General features: G+C 36.7%; 1 protein-coding gene across 4 annotated transcripts in view; it reads left to right on the forward strand.

Moving 5' to 3' along the window:
- CORIN (corin, serine peptidase) overlaps positions 1-24190 on the forward strand; it is a 271199-nt gene that overhangs the window by 79040 nt on the left and 167969 nt on the right. For all 4 annotated transcript variants that reach the window (XM_025386551.1, XM_025386553.1, XM_025386552.1 and 1 more), the window contains one exon: positions 18990-19197. In XM_025386551.1, coding sequence (XP_025242336.1) covers positions 18990-19197 — 208 coding nt within the window. The remainder of the gene's footprint in view (positions 1-18989; positions 19198-24190) is intronic.

Raw genomic sequence — 24190 nt, forward strand, 5'->3', positions numbered from 1 at the left:
TTTTTGAGACGGAGTCTTGCTCTGTCACCCAGGCTGGAGTGCAGTGGCCGGATCTCGGCTCACTGCAAGCTCCGCCTCCCGGGTTCACGCCATTCTCCTGCCTCAGCCTCCCGAGTAGCTGGGACTACAGGCGCCCGCCGCCTCGCCCGGCTAGTTTTTTGTAATTTTTAGTAGAGACGGGGTTTCACTGTGTTAGCCAGGATGGTCTCGATCTCCTGACCTCGTGATCCGCCCGTCTCGGCCTCCCAAAGTGCTGGGATTACAGGCTTGAGCCACCGCGCCCGGCCATGTTTCCAGTTCTCTTGTGTTTATACCTAGAAATGGAATTGTGTTATTTCTCTGTTTCCTTACTTGTCTTCAGTCTAGTTGTTCTATCCATTATTGAAAGTGGGGTATTCATGTCGTCAACTACTATTTCTTTTCTTTTCTTTTTTTCTTTCTTTCTTTCTTTCTTTCTTTTTTCTTTTTTTTTTTTTGAGATGGAGTCTTGCTCTGTTGCCCAAGCTGGAGTGCAGTGCACGATCTCAGTTCACTGCAACCTTTGCCTCCTGGGTTCAGGCGATTCTCCTGCCTCAGTCTCCCAAGTAGCTGGGATTACAAGCACACACCACCATGCCGGCTAATTTTTGTATTTTTAGTAGAGACAGGGTTTTGCCATGTTGGCCAGCCAGTCTGGTCTTGAACTCCTGACCTCAAGTGATCAGCCCACCTTGGCGTCCCAAAGTGCTGAGATTACAGGATGAGCCACTACGCCTGGCCTTCTTTCAGTTCTATCAGTTTTTTGCTTCAGATATTTTGATGGTCTGTCATTAGGTGTGTAAATGTTTACAATTGTTATTTCCTCTTGCTATTTTGAAACTTTTATTAATATATAATGTCCTTCTTTATTTATTCTGCCCATTTTTGATTTTTTTTTTTTTTTTTTTTTTTTTTGAGACAGGGTCTTGCTTTGTTGCCCAGGCTGGAGTGCAGTGGCATGATCTCAGCCTACTATAACCTCTGCCTTCTAGGTTCATGCGATTCTCCTGCCTCAGCCTCCTGAGTAGCTGGGACTACAGACACACGCCACCATGCCTGGCAAATTTTTGTATTTTTAGTAGAGACAGAGTTTCACCATGTTGGTCAGGATGGTCTTGATCTCCTGACCTTGGCCTCCCAAAGTGCTGGGATCACAGGAGTGAGCCACTGCGCCCGGCCACCATTGTTGATTTAAAGCCTATTTTGTTGATACTGATTTTCCTTAACTTATTCTGGAGTTATATCCTTATAAACTCATTGTAACTTGAAACTGTTGTAAGTAAAAAATACATTTAATACATCGAACCTATAGAACATTGTAGCTTAGCTTAGCCTTCACCTTAAATGTGCTCAGAACATTTATATTAGCCTCCAGTTGGACAAATCATGTAATACAAACCCTATTTTATAATAACATATTGGACAGCTCATGTATTTTATTGTATACCTTACTGAAAGAGAAAAACAGAATCGTTATATGAGTACTCAAAATACAGTTTCTATTAAATGTGTGTCACTTTTGCACAATTGTAAATTTGAAAAATTATAAAAGTCATAAGTGAGTCATAAGTGAGTCATAAGTGAGTCATCCCACTATCTTCTTTTGGTTACTATTTGCAGGGAATATTTTTATCTATCCTTTCACTTTCAACCTATTTGTGTCTTTGAATCTAAAGTGAGTCTGTGGTAGACAGCATATAGTTGGATTATGGTTTTATCCATTCTGCCAATCTCTGTCTTTTGATTGAAAAAATTTAATCCATTAATATTTGAAGTAATTACTGATGACAGACCTACTTCTGTCATTTTGCTATTTGTTTTTTATATACCTTATAGCTTTTATTCATCCCTCATTTCCTGGATCATTGCCTTCTTTTGTGTTTAGTTTTTGTTTTTTTTTTAAGTATTGAAACATTTAAATTCCTTTCTCATTTCCTTTGTCATATATATATATATATATATATATGTATCTCAAAGCACATATATATATATTCTATAGCTATTTTATTTATGGTTACCATTGGGATCACATTTAACATCCTAAAGTGATAGCACTCTAACTTGAATTTATTTATTTATTTATTTATTTATTTTTTTGAGACAGAGTCTTGCTCTGTCACCCAGGCTGGAGTGCAGTGGCGCGATCTCGGCTCACTGTAAGCTCCACCTCCTGGGTTCACGCCATTCTCCTGCCTCAGCTTCCCGAGTAGCTGGGACTATGGGTGCCTGCCACCAGGCCCAGCTAATTTTTTGTATTTTTAGTAGAGATGGGGTTTCACCATGTTAGCCAGGATGGTCTTGATCTCCTGACCTCGTGATCCACCTGCCTCGGCCTCCCAAAGTGCTGGGATTACAGACGTGAGCCACCGTGCCCAACCTCTAACTTGAATGTATACCAGTTTAACTTCAATAACAAAAACTCTGTTCCTTTAACTGCCCTGCCCCACCTCTGAAACTTTCAAACATTCGATAGAATCCAGAGTTCCAAAATAGTTACATCAGACAGATTCTGCCAGTGCAGTTGTTGTCTAGGTGGGGAGACAGATTGCTGGTGTTTTCTGTTCCACCATCTTCCCAGATGCTCTCTAGTAAAAAAATTTAACTTTGACAATTTTCTTCCCAGTATTTTCACTGCTTTTATGGAGGAGTGGATTTTTGGAGGATCTTACTTTGCCATTCTGGGAGTATTTCCTACTCCTCAATTGTTTTTTGCCTTACTTATTCACTCTGATTTCTTCTTTCTCATTTCCTCCAATATGGGGAGTTGATTTTTCTCTTTCTCTTTTATATAATGTATGAGTGTGATTCTGTTATATATGTTATTTGTAATTGAAGTTATTTCCCATTTTTGCATAAATTCCTTCATTTCTTCTCCTTCTGCCTAAGAAGAACCTAATAACAGCCAAATGTGTATGATTTTATAGTTTTCTCCATCCTCTTGCAATCTCATTTAAACATGTATACATACATGTACACAGGATGATATTCACATAGAGGATTTGGGTAATTGTTTTTATTACTTTTTTTTTTCACAAAATATCTTTCCCATCCAAGAATACTTCAAGTTAATATCTTCAAGGCAAAAGCTTAATTCTAATCTATTGTTATAATGACTAAATAGTATTCCATGTTGTCATTATACCATAATTTATTTCAACCATTTCCCCAATAATGGGAATTCACTTTATATCCAGCTTTTTCTCCCTCAATGAACTACATAGTCTTCTTTCTGAAGAAAAAATGATTTGGATGATGACCATGATACTGTCTAAATTGCAGTGATTTATTTACATTGATAACTAGACATGAACTGAAATGCCCTAAACTCATACCCAAAAGTTACTGGGTGTAGAAAGCTTATGCACCAATTCAAAACCCTTAGGTTATTCTTTCTTCTTAGTTTTATGTTTTTAACATGAGATGTTTTCATTAGCTTTAACATGAGCTCTACAAGAATATGAAGCTGGCTGGGCACGGTGGCTCACGCCTGTAATCCTAGCACTTTGGGAGGCTGAGGCAGGTGGACCACCTGAGGTCAAGAGTTTGGGACTAGCCTGGCCAACATGGCAAAACCTTGTCTCTACTAAAAATACAAAAATTAGCCAGGCATGGTGGCATGCGCCTATAATCCCAGCTACTCGGGAGGCTGAGGTAGGAGAATCGCTTGAACCTGGGGGTGGAGGTTGCAGTGAGCCAAGATCACACCACTTCACTCTAGCCTGGGCAAAACAGCAAAACTCCACCCAAAATATATATACGCAACTAAGAGGATCAGAGCAGGTCTTGGAGTTTTACCTGGGTTACTACTCATCAGGCAACTATCCAAGAGGCGAGTTTGAGAAAGGGAGTCTAATTAGACGTCTGAAATCTGGTAAATCTCTTACCTGTTAAGGGATGTTGGCCAGGCTGGTCTCAAACTCCTGACCCCGAGTGATCCTCCTGCCTCAGCCTCCCAAAGTTCTGGGAATACAGGCGTGAGCCTCCATGCCCAACTTATAACCATAATTTTATAATAGGGAAAAGCATAAATAATATCTTGAAATGTTTGTGACAACTCTATATTGATGCAAATATCTATGATTTCTAATTTTTTCTATAGTTGTTGCCTACATTGGCAATTTAATTATACTACATTTCAGTTGGGTGTTATTGGAAATAGAGATGTTATTTTTTCCCCATACAAGTTCATAGACAGCCTAAATTTTATGTAGGGGCCATTGATTCTTTGGATTCTGATCATGGGCACCTGTTCTAGAGGAAAAAAATATTTTGTTGGTACCTTGGCGGGTCTGAGGTCTGCCTAAGCTGCTTCTCAAGGTCTTAGTGATGTTCCAAAAATCACTGTAGTCATGACCCCTAGATGCCATTCCCACGTGCTGTGGTGGACACTAGTGTTAGACCCCATTGTTCAAGTCCAGTTGGTTTCTCTCCTCTATATATTAAATCACATCTTTTATGTTTAAAGAACAATTATGAGATTCAGACATGGACTTCTGGCTAACAGCAACATCTAAGCAAGAATGAGTGCAATATTTAAGTAATTGTTGCATGCTTATTTGGTTGTTAGCATTCTAGTAAAGACTTGCACAATTCTAGAGGGAGAAAAGTAGCTCGAATGTAAGAATGGACTCTCTTTTTCTCTTTTCCCTGATTTCCTTCCCTTCCTCCTCATTCCATCTTTAGACGATTCTTTCCCTAGGATGTATTAGGTTCCTCCTGGAAAGAGCAAACTCAGTCATCTTGCAGAACTAGGCTTCTGAAAGCAGTAATGGAACAGTGACTGTTTTACTCCCCTTTGGGTATAGTCCTAGATTTCCTATTTCAAAGATGTCTTGGCAAGACTCCTGACCCTCTCTCCTAAATGAATCCTGCAGTATCCTCCAGGTGACAAATGCCCCCAAGCTTATATGTTTATGTCATATTAATACATATAGCAAGTGAGGGTCAGAGTTAAACAGTCACATCAAAAGAGCTTGTGGCTCAAATTTTTTCTCTGCAGCTTCATTATCACAATTTTCTCTTTAGGAAGAACAGCCCAATACCCTTGATTCACAGAGAGAAAAAAAGAAAAACAAACAAAACAGTAGCATGTTAACAGCATTGCAAAAATAATTCTCGTCAAACTCAATGACAAAATGATCTTTTAAAAGTCAAAGGCTCAGATGAAAGTCAAAACAAAAATCAAAAAAACAGAAAAACCCAAACTGTGTAATTTACTTTTATCTCTGGTTCTGAAAGAAAAATTGGCACTTTATGTAATCTTTTGCCTGAATTATTCAATTTGTTGACTATCTCAGGTTTTTGGTATTTGTATTATTTTGTGTTGAGAGCAAAAATCCCATCAGTGGGAATCTGTTTGCTATACTTGCGCCTTTGGAAAATATGCCTTTTCACTTGTAGCTGAAATGATTAGGGTAATGAGTTTTCCAAACCAAAAGCTTTACATCTGTTCAATTTGATGCAATCCACTTCTTGTGTTTCAGTGTTAACACATTTTATTCTTCTATTTTGCTGCTCTGGATCATTAATCTAATATTCACATGTGGTGTTTGATTTTTTTTTTTTCAAGATGGAGTCTTGCTCTGTCTCCCAGGCTGGAGTGCAGTGGCACGATCTTGGCACACTGCAACCTCCACCTCCTGAGTTCAAGCGATTCTCCTGCCTCAGCCTCCTGAGTAGCTGGGATTATAGGTGTGCGCCACCACGCCTAGCTAATTTTTGTATTTTTAGTAGAGATGGGGTTTCGTCATGTTGGCTAGACCGGTCTTGAACTCCTGACCTCTTGATCTGCCCGCCTCGGCCTCCCAAAGTGCTGGGATTACAGGCGTGAGCCACCGCGCCTGGCCAGGGTTTGAATTAATAAGACTTATGGTATAGTACCTGTTTATAATTATATTAAGCTGTGTAAACCCATCCTGATGTCTGTGTACTTTTCTAAATTGTATGAGATGTCTCAAATTTTAGAGAATCTAGGTTAATATTCTGTGAAGCACCAAATCAGCAGCTATTTATTGGATGTCATACTCTGGGTTTTTGCAGTATGGACTATAAAGATGGATAAGACAGAGGTCCTGTCCCCAGGCAGCCAGTTATCTACTAACTGTCTTGCAACATGAACATATTCTTATGACTTGAGAAATAAAGTGAGAAATTTTATAAGACAGGCTCAGAAAGCAAACATGATCGATTTCGATTCTTTTTATTTTTCTAAAAGATAATATTGCTAATTCATACCATTTTAATTCTATAATAAATGCAACATTTTTTTCATAAAGTTTTCTTTACAAGGACAAAAATATATTTTAATTTAAAGGTCTATCTTGGAACTTCTATTTTTAAACAGATTAAACTGCTTCATTTTAAAATTTAATAATTATCTTGAATCAGTTGAACAGAGCCTATAGTTTTCAATTTTGTCTGTAGAGTATGGGAAGGCCAACATTGCTGTTGCTGGTATTAATGGGAATGTTATCACCTCAGGAAGTGGGAGATATAAAATTTTGTAATTTTCTCATTGGAATTGCCTCCAAATTCCTCCATTGTTTTTTAAGTAATCAAGCTCAGAGAGTTTGTTTTGTTGTGGCTATATGTTTGTAGATGTGCACTCAACATAATCCTCTAGAATGTGCATTTCAGGAGACTGATTTATGATGTCCTGATAGCTGTTAAGCCACAGTAACTATGTTACCATATAATGTGTTCTTTAAAGTAAACGAAAAATTTTTTAAATGAATAATATGGGAGGTTGCTGTGGGAAAGAAATGAAGACTTGGTCGGGTGTGGTGGCTCATGCCACACCCAGCAACTTGAACCTGGGAGGTTGAAGTTCAAGTGAGTCGAGATCTCACCACTGTACTCCAGTCTGGGCAACAGAGTGAGACCTTGACTCAAAAAAAAAAAAAAAAAAAAAAAAAACCCAAAAAATCCTAGCACTTTGGGAGGCTGAGGTGGGTGGATTGCTTGAATTCAGGAGTTTGAGACCAGCCTGGCCAACATGGCAAAACCCCATCTCTACAAAAAATACAAATAGTCGGGCATGGTGAGGAGCGCCTGTAGTCCCAGCTACTCGGGAGGCTGAGGTGGGAGAAGCACTTGCGCCTGGGAGGTTGAGTTGAAGTGAGCCGAGATCTCACCATTGCACTCCAGCCTGGGCAATGGAGTGAAACCTTGACTCAAAGAATCCCCCAAAACAAAAGACAAAACCCCAAATCCATAGAAATGGAAACCTTACATCTAAAGTTTTTTTTCCTAGAGTTTCTCTAGCTTGTTCTAGAGATTGGGTAATGGCCAAACAATCATATCACAGCCAATCATGAGAAGCAGTGAAGCAGAAAATGCCTGGGGACACATCAAACACCATTAACTTCCCCGTAGAGTTGGCCCTACAGGTGCCAACTTTCTCCCTCTTCAGCTGAGCTTCTGTGTCTTCCCTCTATCCACTCTCAGTGCCTTCCCTCTGGAGATCTGTTTAAAGCATTCCAGTCATTAAGAAAATGTGGCACATATACACCATGGAATACTATGCAGCCATAAAAAAGGATGAGTTCATGTCCTTTGTAGGGACATGGATGAAGCTGGAAACCATCATTCTTAACAAACTGTTGCAAGAGCAGAAAACCAAACACTGCTTGTTCTCACTCATAGCTGGGAATTGAACAATGAGAACACTTGGACACAGGATGGGGAACATCACACTCCGGGGCCTGTCGTGGGGTGGGAGGAGGGGTAGGGATAGCATTAGGAGATATACCTAATGTAAATGACTAGTTAATGGGTGCAGCATACCAACATGGCACATGTATACGTATGTAACAAACTTGCATGTTGTGCACATGTACCCTAGAACTTAAAATATATATAAAAAAGAAAGATAATAAATGAGACAATTCTTAAAAAAAAAAAACAAAAAACAAAAAAAATGCCAGTCATCTCAGTCCCTCCAGGGGTGCTGTTCCACTTGTATGTGTCTAGTCAGCCATCTTGCCCTCTCTCTAATTTCTTTATTGTTAAAGAGAAAACATGAAATCTAACTTCTTAACAAAGTTTTGAGTATACATTACACTTGTTAATGTGCCCATTGTTGTACAGCAGATCCCCAAAACTTTTTCATTTTGCACGCCTGAAACTCTATACCCATTGGTTAGCAACTCCTCGTTTCCCCTTCTGCCCAACTTCTGGCAACCATCATTCCACTTTCTGCTTCTATGAGTTTGACTATGTTTGATACTTTAGGTAAGTGGAATCATGCAGTATTTGCACTTTTGTGACTGGCTTATTTTACTTAGCATAATGTCCTCAAGTTTCCTCCATACCGTATGATATGACAGAATTTCCTTCTTTGTTGAGGTTGCTGCTGCTTTTATAGAAGAAGCCACTGCAAGACTTGTCAGTGGAGCTAGTCTAACAGTCTGGCACATGATAAGAACTCAGAAAATACTAGCCAGAAAGGTTAGGAGGAGTCTACTTGCTCCCTTTTCCCCTTTGCTTTGACCCACGTACTACAATTTCTCTTTCGTGCTGACTCCCACATCCCTCACCAAAAAACAAGCCAGACTTATGACAGAGAAGCTGGTCACATTTTTTAGTTTATTTTAAAAGCTTTTTAAAAAAATAATAATTTTATTATTTATCGGAATTATATATCTACTATTTAAGCAGTATAGAAAACTGGAAGCATAAAGCAAGAAGGAAAAAAATCATTCCAAATTACCCTACCCAGAGAGAAACCATGTTTAATAATATGAACTAAACATCCTTCCACACCCAGGAGTGTTTTATCTTTTAGCGATTAATAATAAATATAAAAGGTAAATATACCTTTTATCTTTCAAATCAATGAACCTGGTTTAAATAAATATATATACCTAGGTATATATTTATATACTAAACATACCTAGAAGGTATATTTATTAGAAGATAAAAGGTATATTTATTAAAAGAAAGAAATGACATGTCTTATGTGTATTTTAAGGAGACTAGAAGTTCATTTTAAATGTTTCCTTTTGAGTATGTAGAACATGCCTTTCCTTACAATCTTATTCTCCATAAAAATCTTCCTTTGCAGAGTCAGAGAGTAAAAAGGAAAACAGTTGCTCAACTTGATTCTGACTTATGATAGATTTTAAGTTTAGAGGATTCTGAGTTAGAGAGGGTTATCTAAATGAGCCTTTTACAAATACATTAAGGACCACAATACCCAGCTGGTATAATCCAGGCTTTTGTATGAAAACCTGCCCTGTTAGTCCTAGAATTCATTACTCCCATACTCAAATCTTAATTATTACTACATAATTACTCCCAATAAACTACATAGGACTGAAAGTCCACTGAGATCTCATCACCTTCATAAGTGGTGAAATTTAAAACAAACCACTAGTGAGGCAGTGGATTTTACAATAAATCCTTTACTTATTGAACATGTTGCTCCAGTAAGTAATTTTTTATACTCTCATCATTATAGAATTTATTTTTACCACTGTTGGCATGAAAAACAAATAATTTCTATAGGTGTTAAATTTTGGCTAAATATGTAAAATGTGTTCCAATTCCAAATTCTTTTTAAAAAATATTCTATAGCACTAAGTGCCTTTGTATAATAGAGACTGAATACGTATTTTTAAATGACTAATGTTTTAAAATGCTTACTTTTTAAAAAAATTATAACTCCCAGCATTGTTTTATTGTACAAGTAAGGAAAACTAAGTAATTCAACTTTGAATTTTGTTCCTATATAAATCAGTAACTATTCCCTTTATAAATGGATACATTATAGAATCCAGAAGAAAAAAGCAGAATGAAAGCTTACTTTGGGTCTTTGCCTCAATTTTCCTACCTATGTAACTTGGATACAAATCTCTCCCCTGTCTAGTTCACAGAGTTTTTGTGAGTCACGAATGAGATAATAATAATAGCAAAAACTTCTATATCACATACTATGTGCTGGACATTGTGTAAACATTGTTTTATCTTTATAATAAACCCATTACACAGTTATTATTATTTCCATTTTACAGATAAGGAAACTGATAAACAGAGGAGTTCAATAACTTGCCAAAGGCCACATAAATATAAAATAGTAAGCCAGGATTTTGAATCAGACTGTGGAAACAACATACTATGTACAGAAAAGTGTTTAACAAACTTGAAGACACTATATGCATTTTAATTATTGTTATTATTCAATCATTCATAATTCTAGGATGGATGATTTTATGGGGCAAGGTGTAGTTCTTTCACAATCTATAAAAAAATGCCTGACAGATGCTGCTACAGCTGCAATGTTAAATCTCACTTAATTCTATGGAATGTGAATAATTGATTTACAAAAACAATTGACCCCTCACTGTTTTCAAAGCATTGTCACAGTAAGTAGTTTCTTGAATGAATGAATTGCAACTTGTTATGAGCCTTTACTTATGATTTAAACGTCTTAAAACCAAGTATGAATGTGCATTTAGTAATAAGATAGAGACAATTACATATATACATATATGTAATGTGAAAGCTTGAAGCTTGGCAAAATACATCACCAAGAGAATCAGGGTTGCATTAGAAAACGTTTAGTCTAGAATATATACAATTATATAGAAAATAAACTCCCAAGCCTCGTATTTCTCTTGACAAGAATAGCTAGCTTTTACTTAACTCTGATAATTTACATGGCATTGCACAAAATAGTTACATATTTTTGTATAACTTAGCAAAACATTGGCTTAACTGTGCCTTCACTATATCTGTAAAGACTTTTTACAAATGTTATAAATCACTCATTAAGAAAATGTGTCTTTTGTTTCCTGATTTTCTCTTATGAGAAGTAGAATAGTTACCATGTTTAGGTTTGGTTTACAGTTAGTTAAGACCTGAATAGAAAATCAAATACCACATGTTTTCACTTATAAGTGGGAGCTAACTGATGAGAACACATGGACACATAGAGGGAAACAACACACACTGGGGTCTATCAGAGGGTGGAGGGTGGGAGGAGGGAAAGAATCAGGAAAAATAACTAATGGGTACTAGGTTTAATACTTGGCTGACAAAATAATCTGTACAATAACCCCCCATGACACAAGTTTATCTATGTAATATACCTGCACATGTACCCATGAACTTAAAATAAAAGTTAAAAAAAAAAAGAAGCTTAAATCTTCATAGAGAGACCCTGTCTTCAGTTTTGTGTTTTCTCTTAGCTTACTGTAACCCTCTTACGGATCTTCCTAAGTACACAATATCCTTTCAAATTAGTTTTTCCCAGAAATCATTCTGGCAAAATGTTTCTTCTTAGGTGAATTATCTAGAATAGAGAATGATCTTCATTATTCCACTCTGCTGATGTAGTCCTGACCCGAGTTGACTACCTTCCTGGTACAGCCAGGAATAGGCACCAAAAATTTCCAGTCTAATTGGTCCCTCTGTGAGGGCTCACAACCCATTTTTTCCCAATGCAAAATGCTGCCTTTATTTACACGAAATATGAAAAAAGTTGTTGTAATATCACTTGGATCTCTTTTTATTTTTTAACCTCAAATAATTTTGGGGGGTGAGTACACTTAAAATCTGCTTTCTTAGCAATTTTCAAAGTGTACAGGGCATTATTATTAACTATAGTCACCATGCTGTACAATAGGCTGCTTGATCTTACTTCTCCTGTCTAACTGAAATTTTGGATCCTTTTACCAACATATCGCAATCCTCACCCTTACAGCCCTAGTACATGGTAACCATCATTTTACTCTCTGCTTCTATGAGTTCAACTTTTTAAGATTCCACATATAAGTGAAATCATGTGGTTTTTGTCTTCTGGTGCTTAGTTTTCACTTAACAGAATGTTCTCTAGGTTCATCTGTCTTGTCATAAATGACAAAATTTCCTTCTTTTTAAAAGCCAGATAGTATTTCATTGTGTGTATATACTACATGTTCTTTATCCATTCATCCATTGACGGACATTTTTGTTGACTCCATATCTTCGCTATTGTGAATAATGCTGCAGTGAACATGGGAGTATAGATTTCTCTTCAACACTTTGATTTTACATCCTTTGGATATATAGCCAGTAATGGGGTTGTTGGATCATTTTGTAATTCTATTTTTATTTTTTGGGAGAAATGTCCATACTGTCTTCCATAATGGCTATACTAATTTACAACCCTATCAACAGTGTGCAAGTGCTCCCTTTTCTCCACATCCTCACCAGCACTTGTTATTTTCTGTTTTTTCATTTTTTGTTTTTGTTTTAGTAATAGCCATCCTAACAAGTATGAGGTAATAACTCATTGTGGTTTTAATTTGCATTTCTCTGATGGCTAGAGATCTTGAACCTTTTTTTCATATACCTGTTGGCCATTTGTATGTTTTTTTTTTTTGAAAATGTATATTTAGGGCCTTTTCCCACTTTTAAATTTAGTTATTGTTTCCTAACTACTAAATAAAATTCCTTTTGTATTTTGAATATTAACCCCTTATCAGATGTATGGTTTGCAAATATTTTCTCCCATTTTGTAAGTTATTTCTTTGCTGTGTTGACTGTTGCCTGTGCAGAAGCTTTTTAGTTTGATGTAATCCCATTTGTCTATTTATACTTTTGTTGCCCTTGCCATTGGGATCATATTCAAAAAATTATTAACCAGACCAATGTCACTGAGCTTTTCCCCTATGTATTCTTCTAGTAGTTTTATAGTTTTAGGTTTTCAGTGCAAGTTTTTAATTCATTTTGAGTTAATTTTTTGTATGGTGTAAAATAAAAGGCTAATCTCATTCTTCTAAATCTTTATATCCAGTTTTCTCAACACTATTTATTGAAGAGACTATTGTTTCCCCATTGTGTATTCATGACATCTTTGTTGAAAATCAATTGACCATCAACGTGTGGATTTATTTCTGGATTCTTCATTTGATTACATTGGTTTATATGTTTATATGCCAATATCATGTTTTTTTGATTACTATAGCTTTGTAGTGTATTTGGAAATCAAGTAGTGTGAAACCTTCAGTATTCTTTTTGCTCAATTTTTTTTTTTGGTTGTTTATTTTTTGTGTATTTCCATATGACTTCTAGGATTTTTTGTATTTCTTTGAAAAATGTTATTAGAATTATAATAGGGATTGCACTGAATCTGTAGATCACTTTGCATAGTATGAATATTTTAATCAGATTAATTCTTCCAAACCATGAATACAGGATATTTTTCTATTTATTTGTGTTTCTTTAACTTCTTTCATCAATGCTTCATCATTTTCAGTGTAAGATCTTTCACCTCCTTGGTTAAATTTATTCCTAAGTATTTTTTTTTTGTAGCTGTTGTAAATGTGATTGTTTTCTTGATTTCTTTTTTTATATAGTTTGTTGTTAATGTATAAAAGCAGAACTGGTTTATTTTTATTTTTAATTTTATTTTATTTTTCTCTCCTTCATTTCTGATTGAAACAACTGATTTTTTATGTTGATTTTGAAAATACTACTTTTACTACTTTTCTGCATGTGCTTATTCTAACAGGTTTCCTTGTGGAATCTTTAGGTTTTTCTAAATATAAGATCATGTTGTTGCAAACAGAGACCATTTAACTTCTTTCTTTCCAATTTGATTGCCTTTTATTTCTTTCTCTTGCTTAATTGCTCTGGTTAGGACTTCCAGTACTATGTTGACTAGTAGTGGCAAGAGCAGGCATCCTTGTTCTCTTCCTGATCTTAGAGGATGGCTTTTCTCTTTTCCCATTGCGTATGTTGTTAGCTGTGGATTTGTGGTAGATGGCCTTTATTGTGTTGAAGTACATTTCTTCTATACCTAATTTGTTGTAGGCCTTACCATGAAAGGATGTTTAATTTTCTCAAGTGTTTTTTCTGTCTTTTGAGATGGTCATATGGTTTTTGTCTTTCATTCTGTTAAGGTGATGTATCACATTTATTAATTTGTGTATGTTGAAACATCCTTGCATCCCAGGTATAAATTCCACTTGATCATGGTAAATGATCTTTTGAATGTGCTGTTGAATTCAGTTTGCCAGCATTTTGTTGAGGATTTTTGTATCTATATTCATGAAAGTTATTAACTTGTAATTTTCTTCTCTTGTAGTGTCTTCGTCTGGCTTTGGTATCAGGGCAATGCTGGCTTTGTAAAATGTGTTTACAAATATTCGTTTTTCTTCAGTTTTTTGGAAGAGTTTGAGAAGAATTGGTATTAGTTCTTTAAATGTTCTGTGGAATTAATAGTGAAGCCGTCAGGTCCTGGGCTTTTCTGTGATGGAAGACTTTTCATTACTGGTTCTTTCACTCACGTCAGTGAGAAGAGACCACCAAACAGGCTTTGTGTGAGCAACAAGGCTATTTATTTCACCTGGGTGCAGGTGGGTTGAGTCGGAAAAGAGAGTCAGCAAAGGGAGATGGGGTGGGGCCGCTTTATAAGATTTGGGTGGGTAGTGGAAAATTCCAGTCAAAGGGGGTTGTTTTCTGGAGTGCAGGGGTGGGGGTCACAAGGTACCCAGTGGGGGAGCTTTTGAGCCAGGATGAGTCAGGAGAAGGAATTTCACAAAGTAATGTCATCAGTTAAGGCAGGAACAGGCCATTTTCCCTTCTTTTGTGATTCTTCATTTACTTCAGGTCATCTGGATGTATACTTGCAGGTCACAGAGGATATGATGGCTTAGCTTGGGCTCAGAGGTCTGACAGATTCAATATCCTTTCTCATTATTGGGCTGTTCAGGTTTTCTGTTTTTTCATGAGTCGGTCTTGGTTAGTTGTATGTACCCAGGAATTTATGCATTTCTTCTAGGTTATCTAATTTGTTGTTGTATAATTCATAGTCATCTCTTATGATCCTTTGCATTTATGTGGTGTCGATTATAAGGTTTTCTCTTCTGAGTTTTCTTTTTCTTAGCATCCTATTCTCATTTATGGATGCAATACCTATTTAAATCTATATATCTTGCCTCATAGGAGACAGTCATGGTTTAGAGTTATTTTCATGGCATAGCTATTAATTGCTCATTGTTATCATTCTTTAAATTTTCTCGGGTAGGATGATAAATTACATGATCACTTTACTCTGAAGTTATTGATGATTTTTTAAAAAGTTCTCTTCTGTCTTGAACTATTTCTATTTTTTCAGAATGACATTTTCAGTTATTATTAACCTTATCTGTGGTACCAATAGCCATGCCAGTTTTCTCGGTTTTCAGACCACTTGTGTAATTTTTTTAGAGATAGATGACTATTTTTCTTTCTTTTTTCTTTTTAATGGTGGTAATTTCCTGGCCATCTTGTATTCTGTGTCTGTGGGTGGAGTGAGGAGCAATTGTTTCATATACAGATCTTTAATGTCTCCCTTTTTTAGTTCCAGTTTTTGTTCTTCTTCTCTGCCTTATCTGCCAACTCCAGCCCGGAACGTCTCCTAGGTTCTGCTGGGCAAATTGACTTCATCCTCTTTCATAAACTTCAAAATTTTTTGCATGCTGTTTTTGGATGGTGGAAATTTGCTAAAAATATTTATGTACTGATGGAAGCCCCTCTCTATGCTCTTTACTGTTATGAGTTTATGCTTTTTTCCCCTTGACTATTCTTTTTTTGTGTGAGGTGTCAGGAGGGAGGATATATGCTTAATCAAACATCTTGAATAGGAAAATAGTTGTACTTTTTTTTTTTTTTGAGACAGAGTCTTGCTCTGTTGCTCAGGCTGGGGTGCAGTGGTGTGATCTCAGCTCACTGCCAACCTCCTCCTCCCGAGCTTAAGCAATTCTTCTGCCTCAGCCTCCCGAGTAGCTGGGATTACAGGTGCCCGCCACCATACCCAGCTAATTTTTGTATTTTCAGTAGAGATGGGGTTTCACCATGTTGGCCAGGGTGGTCTCAAACTCCTGACCTAGGTGATCCACCCGCCTTACCCTCCCAAAGTGCTGGGATTACAGGTGTGAGCCACTGCGACCTTTATTTTCTTTTATAATTAGTATAATGATGCCTTCTCTATTTATTTTTCTGGCAGAGGTTTCTGGTTGAACACCAGTATTCTTTCTCCTTCATTTGTAATTGAACCCACTCCCCATTTTTATCTGGGCACATGTCAAACTGGAATAATCCTAGCCTGTCATGCAACTAGATGTGGCCATGTGACGAAGTTCTGGATAATGGGATATATGTGGAAGGGTCTTGTAGCAGCTGGAACTGTTCTTAAGAAATAGTAAGAGTGTGCCCTTGTCCTCTTTACTACTTCTCCACCCTTCTGTCTGGACCATAGGTTTCACTGTCTTGGGCCATGAAGTTAGGGCTACATAAAGAGCCTATGTTTCTGGCACCACGGGATCCAATTCCTGTCCTGGACGACTCATCTAGACTACTATAGGGCAGAGAAATTTTGTTCTGCTTAGAGCAATGTTATATTCAGTTTTCCTTCACTACAGCCAAACCAAACCTAACTAATACAACCTTAAAAGATAAGGGTAGAAGTGGTTTGTAAACTATAAAGGGGTACTCAAATGTCAGATATTATCATACCTTACTCCAGATTCGATTTTGAGCTCTGCCTCTGAACTAGCTACTTTTCAACTTTCAAATCTTTTTATCACCAACAGCTGGATTAAAGTAGAATAAAATATATTCATCTATTAAATGATTATGTAGTTGTTAGTTCTTTAAAATAATCTCAAAACCACAAAAGTAAAGAAAAAGTGTTAGAATATTTCAGTACATTAATCTCCCTAATAAGGAGCTTATAAAAGTAGAAAAAACACCCCTAAAAGTCAGTAGGAAAAATCTTCCAAGGATATGAAACTGAAGACAAAATGCAAATGGTCCTTAAATATATGAAAAGGTGCTCAACTTCACTGGCAACAAGTTAAATGCAAATGAAAAATCACCCTACAATATAATTTCTCACGTATCAGATTAGCAAAAATCCAAAAGTTTGACACTATTCTCTGTTGATGAGACTGAGAAAGCAGACATCCTCACACACTGTTGGCGAGAATGCAAAATGGTATTTCTCGACGATGGGGGAATTTGACAATAGCTGCCAAAATTCTGAAAGCATTTATCCGTTTACCTAGCAATTCTACTTCTGGGAATCTATTGTACTTTTCAGGCATATGTACAGGTTACTTATTACAGCAATATAATAGCAAAAAGTTGAAAACAGTTCAAATATTTATTAAAGGGAGGTTTTTAAAATAAATCCCAGTACAACATACAATGGAATGTTATGTGGCAGTAAAGGAAACAATGAAGCTCTCCAAATGCTACTATGGGAAAATTCCTAGGATTTTTTTTTCTTTTGATGGTGGGGAACGGAGTCTTGCTCTGTCGCTCAGGCTGGATGGAGTGCAGTGGAGCGATCTCGGCTCACTGCAAGCTCCACCTCCCGGGTTCACACCATTCTCCTGCCTCAGCCTCTGGAGTAGCTGGGACTACAGGTGCCCACCACTATGCCCGGCTAATTTTTTGTATTTTTAGTAGAGACAGGGTTTCACCGTGTTAGCCAGGATGGTCTCAATCTCCTGACCTTGTGATCCACCCACCTCGGCCTCCCAAAGTGCTGGTATTACAGGCGTGAGCCACCATGCCCGACCCCTAGGATGTTTTCTATCTTGCATTTTTCAAATGATCTCTTAATATTCAGTGGTTTCTTTGGCTAGATGGAGGGAATGAGCCTTTTGTTATTCAAATATGGGCTTCCATCAAAGGCATAAGCCCAAAAGCTGATAACCTCTAAATAAAATAATATAATTGAAACTGATAAAAAGATGTGGTCAAAATATATGGGTGTATTACATATTACTATAAATACAGACCTTGTGATATTTCATTATATGCTTTTTAGCTTCTTCCTCTCATGAACTATTAAGAATTATCTTAAGAACTATTTTTAACATAATCTTCTACATTGGCTCTAAGTAATGGAAATTACTCAGAAGACATAGTTTCAGATCTGAAATTTATACATAATGGCTATGCACCTCTAGGCAGATTTCTTAGCCTTCTAAAAATTGAGTTTTCTCATGTATAATATAGATATGATTTCATATAACTAGGCCTTGAAACTGAGGTAATTGTGAATAAGAGAATCTTGTTTAAGCAACAACAATAAAAGCAATGAATCTTTATACAGACAAGAGAATACCGAATAAAAAAGAAAATGTAGAGACTCCTAAAATCCCATCATATAACGCACGTCAACATTTTTGTTTATATCGGGTCAACCAGGCAAATTTCTGGCATGAAGACATTGGAAAAGCCATGGATGTAGTTTTGCCCAAAAGAACCAACTATGGGCGACGATAATATCAGAGGCTCTGAGCTGCTCCTGAACTGTTGACATAGACAGGATTACAAATCTTTGCAAAATTGTGTTTTTAAAACAAGATCATTGTATATAAATTGTTTTGTGACTTCCTACTTTTATTTATTATATTATGAGCATCATCCCATGTGATTAGTCTTCTGAAGCATCTTTCATGTACCTAAATATTCTATTGTTTGTTCCATATATTTAGAACAGTACTTTTTGCTGAATATTTAGATGATTTCTATCTTTTAAAAAGTGTAAACTATGTAAAGATCAAGATCCCCGTAGATAAATCCACATTCACAAATATGATTATTTCCTTAGGATAAATTTCTAGAAATGACTTGACAATGTCAAAGAATTTGCACGTTGAAAAGATTTTTTTTGGGTCCATATTGCCCTGCCCTACTGGGATCCGAAAGAAAAGGTGATTACCAGTTTATATGCCTACCAGCTATGTATGCAGAGTATGTATTTTCCACACATTTTCCCAGGACACGAATACTCTTCCTCTGTAAGTATTTGTAGCTGGATTTCATTATCCTACACATATACATACTTACATGCACATATGTGTATGATTGCATATCTAAATTTTTTCTTACAGTAAGTATACTTTATCTTATAAACAAATACTAAATGAGTTTGCAAACATCTGCTCCTGATGTGTCCACCCTTAAATGTGCTTGTCTTTACTTCCCAGGTGCCTGCATGAACATCACCCATAGCCAGTGTCAGATGCTGCCCTACCACTCCACACCGACACCTCTCCTCTCAGTTGTCAGAAACATGGAAATGGAGAAGTTCCTCAAGTTTTTCACATATCTCCATCGCCTCAGTTGCTATCAACATATCATGCTGTTTGGCTGTAGTCTCGCCTTTCCTGAGTGCATCATTGATGGCGATGACAGGTATTTGGGAACCCAAATTATTCAGTGATAAGAGTTGGTTATAGCAGAAGTATCCTAGGAGAAAAAAAAATTATCCAAACGACTCCCTTTCATTTTGGTTGTTATTAAAGGAGTAAAAAAACCCCACATTAGTCATGGCTAGTTCTAATTCTTTGAAAATGGAAATGTTTTGAAAATCTGGAATAATTTTATTTATGGGAAAAAATTATTCACAATGTTAGATTGATGCTATCAGAGGAATACCGTAATAGCTGTTCCAGTGAGGATAGACAACACACTCAAAGGGGTGATGAGAGAGTTTCTTGATGAGACTATTTATGGAGCTGTGGGCAGGGTTAAGAGAACAAGTAAGTGATAGGAGGCACCAGGATCTCGTGATACGGAGATATAGTTCCACCACCCAAGATGGAAGGGGAATAACGGCCAGTAGCACCTAGAGAGAGTTGTATCTATGGGTGAAGGATCTCGGACAGGCCAGGTGCTATGACCCTAGGCAGAGGAGCATGGCCGCTGCCAACCCTTCAGTCTTGCAGTGAGAGAGAAGGAGGGATAAATACCCTGACCTCACTTACCTCCCACCCTCCCATCTGCCAGTGCCTCTCACCAAATGAAGTCATCCACAACCAGAGGACAAGGGTGCATAATTCATGTGAGCATGGTGGATGAGATCCAGAATTTCAACTAAATCTCATCAGTTCAAAAGTCCCAAATCTTATACTTTAAAGCAAGTATCAACCATACCTAGATGTTGGGTGGTTCTTCCACTCAACACTGGGAGGCAGAGCAGGACGAGAAGGGCAAAGTGTAGACACAGAGAGATAGACAGAGGCTCTCCAGCATGATATCAAACAGGATCAGGGAAAATTTCAATAAGTACATCAATCAAAAGTATGTGATGGAATTTTTGGAATATTAAGTATACACTTAAAAAAATTTCAAAACATGTGTTACTTATTCACACATAACACCAATTATTTTCTGAATTAAAATGTTACAAAGTTTTAGAATAGTAATACAAGAATAAGTTTCATTTTTTCTGTGTGTTTGAATTCTTATTTATGTTAAATTGGCAGATAAAATTGCATGCATTTATTGTGTAACCATGATGTTTTGAAGTATACATACATGATGGAATGGCTAAATCTAGCTGATTAACAAATAAATCACCTCACATTGTACCATTTTTGTGGTAAGAACACTTTACATCCATCGTCTTAGCATTTTTTAAGAATACTACACATACACACATACATATATACACATATGTGTGTACATATATATACAGACACATACATATATGTATGTGTGTATATATGTGTGTATACATGTGTATATATACATTCATATGTGTACATATATGTGTGTATATATGTACATATTTGTCTATATATACATACACACTTAGAGACGGGGTCTTGCTGTATTGTCCAGGCTGGCCTCAAGCTCCTGGGCTCAAGCAATCCTCCTGCTTCAGCCTCCCAAGTAGCTGGGAGTGTAGGCACACACCACTATGACCACTTAAGAATACAATATATTTATCAATAACTATAGTCACCATGCTATATAAAAGATCTCTTTAACTTATTCCCCCTAGGTAACTGTAATTTTGTGTCATTTGACCAACATTTCCCCAATCTTCACCCTTGAACTTCCCTAGCCTCTTTTAGCCTTTATTCTACTCTCTATTTCAATTAGATCAAATTTTAAATATTTTATATATAAATGAGATCCTGTGGTATTTGTCTTTCTGTGCCTGACTTACTCCGCTTAACAAAGTGTCCTCCAGGTTGATCCATGTTCTGGCAAATAACAGGATTTTTTCTTTTTTATGGCTGAATAGTATTCCATTGTATATGTGTGTGTGTGTGTGTGTGTGTATCACATTTTCTTCATGCATTCATTGGTTAATGGATACTTAGGTTGATTCCATATATTGACTATTGTTCCATTGTCTCTCTCTCCCCCACCTGGGGCCTTCCTATTCTGGGAGACACAGTAATATTCAAATTAGGCCAATTAACAACTCTACAATGGCCTCTAAGTGTTCAGGTGAAGGGAAGAGTGGCATATCTCTCACTTTAAATGAAAAGCTAGAGATGATTAAGCTTAGTGAGGAAGGCATGTTGAAAACCAAGATATGCTGAAAGCTAGGCCTCTTGCACCCAATGGTTAGCCAATTGTGAATGCAAAGCAAAAGTTCTTGTAGGCAACAAACAGGGCTACACCCGTGAACACACAAATGATAAGAAGGCAAAACAGCCTTATTGCTGATATGGAGAAAGTTTTTGTGGTGTGGATGGAAGATCAAAACAGCCACAACATTCTCTTAAGCTGAAGCCTAATCTAGAGCAAGATCGTAACTCTTTAATTTTGTGAAGTCTGGAAGAGGTGAGGAAGCTGGAGAAGAAAAGTTTGATGCTAGCAGAGATTGGTTCATGAGATTTAAGGAAAGAAACCATCACCATGACATAAATGTGCAAGATGATGTAACAAGTGTTCATTTAGAAGCTGCAGCAAGTCATCTAGAAGATTTAGCTAAGATCATTGATAAAGATGGCTACACTAAACAACAGATTTTCAGTTTAGGCAAAACAGCTTTCTACTGGAAGAAGATGCCATCTAGGACTTTGCTAGCTAGAGAAGTCAGTGCCTGGCTTTAAAACTTCAAAGAGGGACTGACTCTCTTGTTAAGGTCTAATTCAGCTGGTGACTGTAAGTTGAAGCCAATGATCTTTTGCCGTTCCCAGAATCCTAAGGCCATTAACAAGTATGCTAAATCTACTCTATTCATACTCTATAAGTGTAACAGAAAAGCCTGGATGACAGCACACCTGTTTACTGATAGACCAATGGAATGGAATCGAGGTCCAATAAATAAATCCATGTCTTTACAGCAAACTGGTTTTTGACAAAGGTGCCAAGAACACTCAATGGAGAAAGGACAGTCATTTCATGCAATGGAGAAAAGACAGTCAATAAAGGGCAATAGGGAAACTGCTTTCTGATTATTTTGAAGCCCACTTTTGACACCTACTGCTCAGAAAAATACAAATTTCTTTTAAAATATTACTACTCACTGACAATGCACCTGGTCACCCAAGAGCTCTATGGAGATGTATGAGGAAATGAATGTTATTTTCTTGCCTGTTAACAAAATATCTCTTCTGCAGCCCATCAATCAAGGAATAATTTTGACTTTCAAGTCTTATTATTTAAGAAATACATTTCATAAGGCTGCAGCTGCCACAGATAGATTGTGATTTCTCTAATGGATCTGGGCAAAGAAAATTGAAAACCTTTAGGGAATAATTTACCATTCTAGATTCCGTTAAAAATGCTTGTGATGCATGACAGGAGGTGAAAACATTAACATTAACAGGAATTTGGAAGAACTTGATTCTAACACTCATGGATGACTTTGAGGGATTCAAGACTTTAATGGAGAAAATAACTGCAGAGGTTGTGAAAATAGCAAGAGAACTATAATTAAAAGTGGAGCCTGAAGATGTTACTGAATTGCTACAAGCTCATGATCAAACTTGAATGGATGAGTAGCTTTTTATGGATGAACAAAGAAAGTGATTTCTTGAGATTAAATCTATTCCTGGTGTAGATGCTGTGAACGTTGTTGAAATGACAACAAAAGATTTTGAATATTACATAAACTTATTTGATAAAGCAGTGGTGGGATTTGAGGTTTTGATTTGCATTGCCCTAATAATTAGTGATGTTTAACACTTTTTCGTATACCTATTGGCCATTTATATGTCTTCTTTTGAGGAATGTCTATTCAGGTTTTTTTTTTTTTTTTGCCCATTTTATCATCAGGTGGTTTGTTTTCTTGCTACTGAGGTGTTTGAGTTCCTTATGTATTTTGGATATTAACCCTTTATCAGATGTATAGCTTGCAAATATTTTCTCCCATTCCATAGGTTGTCTCTTCACTCTGTTATTTCCTTTGCTGTGCAGAAGTTTTAGTTTGATGACATCTCATTTGTCTACTTTTGCTTTTGATGCTTGATCTTTTGGGATCATTTCCCAAAAATCATTAACCAGGCTATAGGTTCCCCCTATGTTTTCTTTTAGTAGTTTCATAGTTTGGGCCCTTACATTTAAGTCTTTAACCCATTTTGAGTTCATTTTTGCATATCCTATGCAATAAGAGTCTAATTTCATTCTTCTGCATGTTGATAGGCAGTTTCCCCAATGCCATTTATTGACTGTCTCTTCTCCATTGCATGAAATGACTGTCCTTTCTCCATTGTGTGTTCTTGGCATGTTTGTCAAAAACTAGCTTGCTGTAAAGGCATGGATTTATTTATTGGATCTCAATTCCATTCCATTGGTCTATTCGACTGTTTTTATACCGATACCATACTGTTTCAGTTACTATGTGTATTATTCCAGTCTCACACTGCTATAAAGGACTGCACGAGACTGGGTAATTTATAAATGAAGGAGGTTTAATTGACTCACAGTTCTGCATGTCTGGGAAGGCCTCAGGAAACATAATGGTAGAAGGGGAAGCAAACACATCCTTCTTCACATGATGGCAGGAGAAGAAGTTCCGAGCGAAACGGGGAAAAACCCCTTATAAAACCATCAGATTTCATGAGAACTCACTCACTATCACAAGAACAGCAACATGGGGGTAACTGCCCCCATGATTCAATTACCTTCCACTGGATGCTTCCTATGACAAATGGGGATTATGGAAACTACAATTCAAGATGAGATTTAAGTGGGGACACAGCCAAACCATATCACTATGTTTTGTAGTATATTTTGAAGTTAGGTAGTGTGATGCCTCTAGCTTTATTTTTTTGATCAAGCTTGTTTTGGCTATTTTGTCTTTTGTGGTTCCATGCAAATTTGGAGATTGTATTTTCTGTTTATGTGAAAAATGTCATTGGTATTTTCATAGGAATTGCATTGACTCTAGATCACTTGGGTAGTATGGACATATTAACAATATGAATTCTTCCAACCATGA

This window comes from Theropithecus gelada, chromosome 5 (assembly GCF_003255815.1).
Source record: "Theropithecus gelada isolate Dixy chromosome 5, Tgel_1.0, whole genome shotgun sequence".
In the NCBI taxonomy this organism is placed as follows: Eukaryota; Metazoa; Chordata; class Mammalia; order Primates; family Cercopithecidae; genus Theropithecus; species Theropithecus gelada.